The sequence below is a fragment of the Hydra vulgaris genome, chromosome 13 (genome assembly GCF_038396675.1).
Source record: "Hydra vulgaris chromosome 13, alternate assembly HydraT2T_AEP".
Classification (NCBI taxonomy): Eukaryota; Metazoa; Cnidaria; class Hydrozoa; order Anthoathecata; family Hydridae; genus Hydra; species Hydra vulgaris.
The window spans coordinates 19804945-19816463 of NC_088932.1; the positions used below are offsets into that span (position 1 = coordinate 19804945).

At 27.0% G+C, this 11519-nt stretch overlaps 1 protein-coding gene across 1 annotated transcript in view; it reads left to right on the forward strand.

Annotated features, from left to right (window-relative positions):
* The window catches only part of LOC136089329 (uncharacterized), a 62327-nt gene extending 52760 nt beyond the window's left edge, over window positions 1–9567 (forward strand). Inside the window, exons 21-28 of the mRNA XM_065815294.1 lie at window positions 2130–2287; window positions 2412–2534; window positions 7609–7704; window positions 7815–7881; window positions 8103–8288; window positions 8567–8746; window positions 8859–9185; window positions 9230–9567. Of these exons, the coding sequence (XP_065671366.1) occupies window positions 2130–2287; window positions 2412–2534; window positions 7609–7704; window positions 7815–7881; window positions 8103–8288; window positions 8567–8746; window positions 8859–9082 (1034 nt within the window). The 3' untranslated portion in view covers window positions 9083–9185; window positions 9230–9567. The remainder of the gene's footprint in view (window positions 1–2129; window positions 2288–2411; window positions 2535–7608; window positions 7705–7814; window positions 7882–8102; window positions 8289–8566; window positions 8747–8858; window positions 9186–9229) is intronic.
* The last annotated feature ends 1952 nt before the right edge of the window (window positions 9568–11519 follow it).

Genomic DNA, 11519 nt, shown 5'->3' on the forward strand with positions numbered 1-11519 from the left:
ACTCGTTTTGTTTAGCCAAATCACCACTATTTCCCCTTTTTGCATTTTTTTTCAAGTTGGAATAGGACTTATGCAATTTAAAAAGTTTTTTAACTAAACTTAAATCAGTTAACACATCAAATCCAGCTTTAATCCAGGGTCTCTTGATTTTAGACAAAATACATTCACAACAACTCTCCGAACATTTAGAAAATTTTTTTTTAGGGGGACAAGCAATAATACTTGATATTGATACAGATCGACATTGTTGGTTATATATTAAATGTTGAAGTATATCCAAGCCTGTTGGAAGTTGTATATCTAAATAGAAAAATTTATATTTTATAAATAAAATAGATTTTTAGCAACTAATGACTCATTATAATTCCAATATTAATAAAAATGTTTATACCTGATATAGCTGGTTTTGCCTCTTTTATAATAAAAAGTTCTTTTTTCATTGACCTAAGTTGTGCTTCACTCATTTTTAATGTTTATTGTATGTACTAATCTGTATTTATTAGAAAAATTTAAAGTTTTAAACTATCAGAATTTACACGAAAATGTATGTATATAACATTAGGCATAACAGAAAATATATTTTAAAAAATACCAATTTTCATGATTTTCAATATCACCAAACATAGATTTTTGAGAAGTAAGGAAAAAACCATATATTTTTAAACAAAAATATAGGCCTATATATATATAGCAGGAAAAAATTTGAAAAAAAAAAAAAATTGCCCCTCCCTCAAGACGCCTAAAAACGACCACTTTTCGGTCAATTTTCCCCTAAATTATTAGCTTGAGGGGGGTCAAAAGTGAACGGACAGCGCTCAAACTGTTTGATGCTCTTTTTTTAAAGAGTTGCCCCAATATTAGCGGGTTTGGTTTTTTAGATTTGAATATTCACGTTTTTTGAATAGCCCTAATATATATATATATATATATATATATATATATATATATATATATATATATATATATATATATATATATATATATATATATATATATATATATATATATATATATATATATATATATATATATATATATATATATATATATATATATATATATATATATGAGGAGCCCATCTGCAAAACACTTCAAGTCACAAAAATAAAAACTTTCATTTTTAAATTCTATATACTGAGTTCATTTCATTTCTAAATTCTATATACTGAAATCTATCATATATGTAAATATTAGACCAATTAATAGTTTTTTTGTCTTAAAATATAGACAAAGAAAATGTTAATTTCTGTTGCAACTATGAGTTTTCATAAAAATCAGAGCCATTTCAGATTCTTGATAACAAAAACTTAGAATTAGATTAAAAACCACCAATCATTGGAGGGGATAAAAATTGTTTTTCACGTAAAAATTTAATTGGTCTAATTCAAATATAATTTGTTTCTTTTAAGTTTTTCATGCTTTTTAATATAATTTTCATCATTTTGATTAAAACAAGTCAGAGCAAAGTATTGAGACAACATGATATCATCGGGTTGTTGATATATAGAATGAACATAGTTAATCATGATATCAATTATTAGTTTTATTCAGTTTTTCGTCGTTTTCTCAAAATCAAATTACTCAGACTTAACGCGTTTTGCAAATTGGCTCCTCATATATATATATATATATATATATATATATATATATATATATATATATATATATATATATATATATATATATATATATATATATATATATATATATATATATATATGATAAAATATGTATATGATATATATATATATATGTATGATATGATATGATGTATATGATATATATATATATGATATGATATGATGTGTATATATACATATATATATACATATATATATATATATATATATATATATATATATATATATATATATATATATATATATATATATATATATATATGTATATATACACATCATATCATAAATATATTTTATAAATAAAATAGATTTTTAGCAACTAATGACTCATTATAATTCCAATATTAATAAAAATGTTTATACCTGATATAGCTGGTTTTGCCTCTTTTATAATAAAAAGTTCTTTTTTCATTGACCTAAGTTGTGCTTCACTCATTTTTAATGTTTATTGTATGTACTAATCTGTATTTATTACACACATTACATTAGGATGCGAAGCATCGTTACTTTCAACACTACCAGATTCAGCATACACCTCCAATAGTGTATATAGTGAAAAGTGGGGCCCATCAAATGTATTACTTCATAGAATTGGTTATTGTCCTTTACAAAGTCTTGGAAGTTGGTTTGAAATTGATTTTGGAAAGGTACCTAATAAGAAATGATTATTCAAATTTGACTTTTACAAAAAGAAAACACTAATTTATTATTTTAACTTTTTATTTATAATTTAATGCAAAAAAATTCTTAAATATTTTTCGACTATTTCAGATTGTTAAAATGGAAACAATTGAAATGAGAAAAATAGCAAGTGGTGACAAAACAACACTTTATAACTTGAAATATTCTGATAATAAACATGAATGGTTTGACTATTTAGAAAGTGATCAAAAGGTTAGTTTTAAAAAAAAAAAATTATTTAATGTCTCAGGTACCTATGCAAACCTGATAACGAAAAAAAAAGTTTTATTATTACCAATAGTTCTTCATTACTTTAATATTTCTAATAACATTAATCTAATTTCCCTAATTTTAAAATTTGATATGGTTTTAGATATAGTATAAAAAACGAATTCTTTAATAAAGTTGTTGTTACATTTTTTCCTTCCTATTTAACTTTAAATTGAATAATGTTTAAATGGATGTTAGTGTTATGTTTAAATTTCTATGTGAAAATTGGAAAAGTTGTGTTATGGTGCTAGACAAAATGTATTTACAAAAAGCAGCACAAGGAATGCATCAAGGAATTGATGCATTAGTTTGTGTAGGTTGTATCTATTCCTTTTAATGTTTAGGCCATTCCAAAAGTCAAATTTTCTGAAAAATTGCTCAAAAAAAAAACTGACTACCTTGGAAACCTAAATAGTTGATGGACTGACTGTGCGTGGTATGGTGACAATCATTCATTAAATTGCTTTTAATTTCATTAAAATTTTTGTTAATGGGTTTTGATCATTAGTTAATAAATATACTGTTACAATACCAATAAAAATACCATAATGATATATATATTAATCATTATGGTATTTTTATTGGTATAGCCGTACATATATTAATTATTAAGTGCTACTGTATGTAAGTTTTACACCTAAATTAATGTTTATCCAACTATTGTAATCTTTTTTATAAAGAAGCAAAAAAAAATTTTTATTTACTTTATTAAATTGAAGCTATTAATAATAGTAACACAAAATTTAGACATAAAAACAATGAATATAGCAAATTTAGAAAATTCACTCAAAAATTGTAATGAAAAATTTTAACAAGCAGAAAAAACTACATTAATAACTCCAGTTTTATGGTGTTAATAAGTGTCTGTGTAATAAGCTAAACAAAAAAACTAAAAATTTTAGTAACAAAAAATAATCCACTGTTAAGGGTGGTAGCCTTCCAAAGAAAAAGATTAAATGGAAATAAAACTGGAAAGCAATTTTGTAAATCATGTAAATTGGCCACCTTTTGAACAGGGTAATCATTCTTCTGCATCTAAAATGTTACATGAATGGTGTGGAAAAAGTCATTGAACTATCAAACAAAGTAAAACAAAATCTCATTGAACTATCAAACAAAGTAAAACATCTTGAGGATAAAGATAAAAATAATTTGAAAATCATTGAAAGTTTGAAAGTTGATTTAAGTAAATCAAAGCAATCAGTAACTTCTGCTAATATTGCCAACGAATGGGTTAAATTGTTAAAAAAGACATAAAAAATTGTAAAAGGCCACCTGAGCAACTAGTTGTAGCTAATGCAACTATAAACGAGCTGCATGATAGAGAGCAGATAAAAAGAAATTTAATTGTGTTTTGAATTCCAGAATCAACCCAAACAGATCTGACAACTAGGAGTAAATAAAGATAAAAAAATGATAGCAAATGTTTTTGATTTTATTTGCAAATCAGAAATTAAACCAGTTTATACTAGAAGACTTAGATTAAAAGACAAGACAAAGTCTGGCCCAATATTGAATCATCTATTAGAAATCCAGTTCTTTTAGCAGCAGATAAGTTAAGAAGCAGCAATGATCATAAACAGGTTTGTATCAGTCTTGATCTAACTTAGACTGAAAGGCAACTCGATTTTGCACTGCGGCAAGAAAGAAACAGACTTAATGCAAATCTAGAAATAAACTCACCTTTTCGATATGGCATTCGTGAAAATCAATTAAAGAAATTCAAGAAGAACCAATATGTATTTCAGAACTTAAGTGTATTTATTTGAATGTTACTCAATAGAAAGTTAGATGAATTAAAGTTTGTGACAAATGTGCATTTTCCAAATATCATTGAAGTGAAGCTTGGTTCAATAATAACTCAGTTCTTGACCTCACTGGGTACAAAATATATGGGTGTGATAGAACTGGTATTGTAGAGGTGGCGGTGCATGCTTATATATAGAAAGTTAAGTAGATTCATATGAGCTTGTCGATACTGGTTTTAAGATTAGCAAGGTTGAACAAGTCTGGGCTGTTATATACTTCGGCCAAAACAAGTACTTAGTTGGTTGTCTCTACAGACCAAATTATGTTGTTGATATGTTCGATATGAATAATGTTCTTAAGCTAGCAAAAAATTATGTCTACGTAAAGGGTTTCAAAGATTTATTAACTATGGGTGATTTTAATTTCCTAGACATTAAATGGTCCAATGGTGGTGTAATATCTATTTCCAATGACAGTTGCATTGAGCATAAATTCTTTAAAACTTTAAATGATACTTTTCTTTATCAACATATAAACATACCAACTTTTCATTTGGCTAATGGTTTTACCTATAATATTACCTAGATTTAATATAATATTACCTAGACTTAATATTCAAAACTGAATCTGGTAGTGTATAGATGTGGACGTAAGTTTTATGCTTGGTAATATAACCAAAGGTCATAGACTTATTTTTTTTAATCTTGCCAAAAACAGTTTGCAGATTAGCTCATAGTTTCTATATAGCAAAGCTGAATTCAGTAAATTTATATGTCTAATATTGATTGGGTGAAGTTATATGAAACAAAGTCTGTGCAGGACATGTACAAGGAGTTAACTTACTATATAACTGAGGCATACAACTTATATATTCCAACTATAGGCGCTTCACTAACTAAAAGTTCAACAGTTCCTTGGATTAATAATGATATCAAGTAATTAATAAGGAGAGAAAAAAATTTAAGATACAGAAATTGTGCTCATAAATGGAAGGATGTTAACCTGACTAAATAAGCTGCTATGCAATTTAGTTACAACAGAAATGCATAATGCTTGACTTTTATTTGAAAAGAAACTAGCGTATAATTCCAAACATAATCGAAACTGCTATAAAAGTATTTAAACAGTGCAAAATCAATCAAGGATTCAATAAAAGCAATCAGAATGCCCAATGGAGATTTATCCCATGAACCATTAGAAATTGTAAATCATCTCGAAAAATAATTTTAGGATGTCTTTACTATTAAAAAAGGAGATCTCCTGCCTTGAATAATTGATCTAATTAAATTTAAAGACATTAAACCTGACGATATATGCTTTAAATTAGTTCTGTCAAAACTTAAATCACTGAAAGAAAATAAATCACCTGGAGCTGACAAAGTTTATTCAACAGTCCTCAAAAATGCTATATTGTTTGCTTTACCATCTCTTATCTTTAAAGCATCACTAAGCACCAGTCAACTCCCAATTCAATTCAAGTCTGCAATTATAATCTTAATCTAAAAACAAGGTGACAAAACTATTTCCAGCAGCTATTGTCTCATTAACATCTGTTTCCTACAAAGTATTAGAATCTATTTTAAGAGAAAAAATTGAAACATATCTTTACAAAAACAATTTCTTGACGACCCAACAACATAGACTTATAAAAGGGAAATCTTGCACTACAAACTTGTTAGAAACTCTAGACTTTATTTCTTCTTGCATTAGCAATGGTATACCTGTGGATGTAGTAATGCTAGACTTTGCTAAAGTTTTTGACACTGTTTCCATTCCTTTTTGACTCTTAGCTAAATTAAATGCATATGGTATTCAGGGTTTAGTTTTAAAATGTATAGAAAGCTTTTTAAAAAATAGAAGACAAATAATTGTTTTTGGTGAAATTGTTTCTGAGTGGCTTGAAATTTTTATTGGTGTACCACAAGGCTCTGTTATTGGACCTTTGATGTTTATTCTATACATTATTGATCTACCAGACAAGTTAGTCAATATATGCAAATTTTTTGTCGATGAAACCAAGATTTTATCCAAGGTATTCTCAGAGGAAATCACCTCAAGTCTACAGAAAGATTTAAGCGCAGAATTCAAATGGACAGAATACTGGCTTTAAAGATTTAATGTCAAAATATGTAGAATAATGCACTATGGAGTAAAAAATATAAAGAACCCTCTTTATATTAATGATACAAAAGTACCTAAATCAGAAAGTACAAAACAATCTCAAGTAGAAGGACCGAGTGATTTCTGCAGCAAGCAATCCAAGTAGAATGTTGGGTGTTGTGAAGTTAGCTTTTGCCATATTGGACTGTTAAATACTAAAATCACTTTATGTGACCGTCCTCTTCTAGAGTTTTCAGTATCAGTTTGTTCCATATACTTATATATAAAAATGACTGTAAAGTAATTAAAAAAGTGCAGCATTGAGCTACCAAATTGGTTAAACTAATTCAGTGTTTAAGTTATGAAGAGCGCTTAAAAGTACTAGGATTGACAACTCTAACTGAACGGAGAGTAAGAGGTATGATCAAACCATATAAAATTATGAGCAAAATAAATAAAACAAAAAATAACAAAAAAGATTGTTAAAAATCAAGTTAGAGGTTACTGTTTCAAATATTTCAGAGAAACAATCAAAAATCTATTAGGACATAATTTTTTTTATAACAGATCTGCAAAACTATGGAACTCAATACCTTTAGAACTTGTGAAGTTGTCCTCAGTTAACTCCTTTAAAGCAAGATTCGGCTTTTGGACGAACAACAATTAATTGATTAGGCTGTCACAGTATCTTCCAAGTCATACTCACTGGTTTACTCATGCCAAATACAGAAAAACTTACTAACATAAAATCACACTTTAGTCTCATGTGCAATATTGATCAAACCTGAGATCGTTTCTTACATTATTTTTTTTAACAGTTCGTCGTGTTAGTTTGACAAGGTTCCAAACAAAAAACAATCTTATAAATATTTTTATTTAGAATTTAAAAAAAAAGATTTGTTTGCTATTCTCCTAATATTAAAAAAATCAATTAGAACCTTGTCAAACCAACGCGACGAGTTGAGTTCTTTTTTAAGACTTTTATTAGTTTGATAAAAAAATTAATTGATGGAATCTGTGAATTAAAACAAATGTGTTTAAAAAAAAATCTGCTAAATTGTTTAAAAGTCTGAGTTAAATAAAGTCAATTTAGTTAATTAAGTTTTGCTTCAAAGGAAGTTGTACACTTAAAGAAGCATCAACTCATGTTAAGCCATTTACCATTTAGTTTTGCTTTAAAGGAAGTTGTACACTTAAAGAAGCATCAACTTATGTTAAGCCAAAATGCCCTATAGTAAATGAAAAAGAATGTTCAGGAAATGGGGTAAGTTCTGTGCTTTTTTGTTTGTTTGTTTGATTTGTTTTTTTATATAAAAAAACTCTTTTTTTATATGAAAAACTTGCAAATATACTAAATGTATTATTTTTTTTTAGGTTTGCGTATCTGATAATAAGTGTGTTTGTAACAATGGTTATGATCCTTCTGACAACTGTAACTCAAGTAAAGTATTTTTTTTTAAATATTTTGTTTGCGCATTTTATACAGCTTATAATTTTACATACATGTTATATTACATTAGATTGTCAGAGAATATGTCACATGTTATACTATATTACACTGCCAGAAAATATGTCACGTGTTACAATACCCCTTGTTATTTATAAATCACTTAGAATTATATAAATAAATAGTTGTTTATTTTTAATATTTTTTTCATTCAGAGTTTACTCCTATTAACGGTAAATGGAGCAGTTGGTCAATGTGGTCAAAATGTTCCGTTCCATGTAACGGTAACGGTATTAAAAAAAGGTATCGTTTTTGCTCTAATCCTGAACCAAAGTATGGTGGCAATTTATGTGATGGTAAATACGTTGAGGAATCAGAATGTAATAATATATATTGTTCAGGTAATATTTAATTTTAAATAAGCTTTTATTTATTTTTCCTAACATGCAATGTAATAAAACACAGTTTTATATTGTGTATTCTTTTTTTATATTATTTTTCCAATATTAATGTCAGGTAAATGTAATAAAAAGCAAAACCTTCTTTAATTAATTGAAATTGATCAAGAATTTATATGCGTTCAACTGTTGCTCAACGTCAAACAGAGTTTCATTAAATGAATCATTTAGAGATAAATAAATAAGTCATTTAGATTAATTTATGCATCTTTATATATTAGAAGACGGAGGTTACACCGAATGGAGTCCGTTTTCAAGCTGTTCACAAACTTGTGGCGGTGGTGTAGAGATTCGAACGAGAACTTGTATTAACCCTTCACCTCTTGGTGATGGAAAAGATTGTCAACATCTTGGTCCAAGCAAAGAAGAAAGAGAATGCAGCAATGTTTTTTGTTTTTATGGTATTTATTTCCAAAATCACATATTTGTAGAATTATCAATATTAAGTAATAACCAAAACGAAATTTTAGAGTAGCCAAATAATAAATTTTTTGTATTTTGTTTGTGTATTAGGATGCGATTTCAAAAAAAATACTGATGGATCTGGTGGTGTGGAAATATACATGGGGGCAGTAAAAAGTGAGAACGAATGTATTAAAATGTGTCTTGAAAAGAGGAAAACTTATCCAACTATCAATGGAGTAACTATAGATTTAATTGGTGTATTATGTTACTGTGAGCAAAGTATGAGTTCGCAAGCATCTTATAACTTCTGGAAAAGTTGTTACCTCGCTTAGAAAACTTTTTTTTACGGTGACACTGATCCACGTAGCGGTGACACTGATCCAAATAGCGGTGACGCTGATCCACGCAGTGGTGACACTGATCCACGTAGTAGCAGTAATGAGTAATAAAAGTGATTGTAATATTATTATTTTTTTAAGGATAATTGTGAACATGTAATCTAATAAATTTTTTATTCTTTTATAGTTTGTTTTTTTATTCAGTGAGCCTGATTCATATGGCGCATTTTAATTTTTGCTTGTGGGAAAAAAATTAAAATGGTAGCGATTTAAAATTAACATAATTTTGTAAAGTCAATTTTTAAATTTAAATAGTTTTGTTTATATTAAATGTCAAATCTATTTTACAAAAAAATGGTGGTTTTACTTTGTAAAGTATGTTGTCAGAAAATATTATTTTTTTTAAATAAAATGCTGTGGCTCAAGGAAACTGAGCAATCAGTATTATGTATGTTAGAAAAGAAGCGTCAAAGAATTAAGTTGTTTTCTTTGTATACAAAATTTGTTGAATGAGTGAAAGTCAAACAAAACTAAATTATAGGTTTTTAACAAAGTTAAAGAAAATTATACAATTAAAAAAATTTTAAGATTTAGCTTTTAAAGCTAAACCATAGAATTTTTTTCATCAATGAACTCACAACTCGGCTACTATAAAAAACTTTATAAAACTATGGAATTTTTTATTTAATTTTTGAAATTCGGTTTTAGAACAATGTTTTTTGATCCGCAGGATAATAAAACGAGCACCCACCCTGCGATAAATAACTCAAGAACGGTTAGTGTTACAGAGCTGGAGTTTTTTGCACATCATATAATAAGGAGGTTGAATTGACTGAATTAAACACACAAAAATATTTATTGCGTAATTGTTATTTAAAAGATTCAAAATCGCAAAAAAAATTTGACACAAAATATAGATTTTGAGCTGAAGTAATTAAAAAACCAAAGCAGAAAAATTAAAAAATTTTCTAAATTTAAAAAAAAATCATCAACTGATTCAAACAAGCAAGACTCCTATGAGGAACTAAATGTGTTATATTAAATTAAGGCATGAATTATTATGCAATTACGAAATATATCTGCTAGGAGTAAAACAACTAAGATTATAATTACGTTTACTTTTGGTTATAGTTTAAAACTGCATATCCTGGATTGCTTTTAAAATAATAAAGTACTTTTTTTTCTAAAAAATCTTAAAATTTTTTATTTCAAAATTATCATAAGTTTAGCGTCACAAAATTTTTGTTACCACTTTTGTCTAATGATGAAACTTTATTTTTTCTGAACATTTATATAAAAAACAAACATTACCATTATTTTCTTTCTATATGATATAGGCTAAAATTATATATAACTTTGTATTGGGTAATTCCGTATCAAATCACCCAGTCCATTGAACCATGTGTCTTTTTTTTGTGTTATATTTTGACACATTATTCCTAATTATAAAAAATATTGCGCGCAAAATTTTAGCTAAAAATGTTCAGCGGTTGACAAGATACTGCAATTTTAGTATTAACCTGGTTTTCCAAAATGACCCAGTTTACATAACATTCTGACAAAATATTTTCCTTAAAAAATAAGAAATAAAAATGGCAAAAATATGTAATGTTTTTTTGATGCTGAATTGAATGAATGTACTTATAATGCTCAAATATCAAAGGAACATGCTTAAAAGTTAACAAAACAACTAGTTTCTATAAGCCAACTTTGGGGCCCAAAATCTCAAAACACCTCTGTCAATTTTTTTTTTGCTGTTAATATTTTCAGCTGGAAAAAACACTGATGCATATAGAACTTTAATTTCAAAGTTATATCACTTTTTCGAGAAATTCCCAAAAAAATTTTGTAAATAACACCCTATAAATAAAATTTCGGACAAATTTCAATTGCATTTATTATGTAATTTATTTCATGCACGCAAAAACCTTTATACTTATTTGAAAGAGGATTTTATAATCTATTTAAATTTAATTTAATTAAGTTAAAAATATTATTTAAATATTAAAAATTAAATGGTCAAAGTAAAGGACCTCGAAAAAATTATGGAAATTTTTTTCCAAAAAAATCGAGAAAAAGGTAAAGCGTTTGTTGCTAAGCTGTTTATGGAATGGGGTTTAGCAGTTGATCTGGGTTTACCCAGATCAACTGCTTACAATAAAATCGTAAAATTGGAGAATCGATCTCTAAAAAGAAAAGTTGGAAGTGGTCGAATCGCTAAGGTAGCTCAAGTTTTTAACTGTAGTCAAACTCGAATTTCCCAAGTATTAAAAACAATAACTAACATTCGAACTTTCAAAAAAACAAATCGTCCATATCGTAGCCATCAGCAGAAGAAAGCTGTGCGTCCTAAATGTCGTAAATTGTGCAAAAATTATAAAAACTTGGATTTTGTTATGGATGATGAAAGCTATTTTACCTTAAACAATAG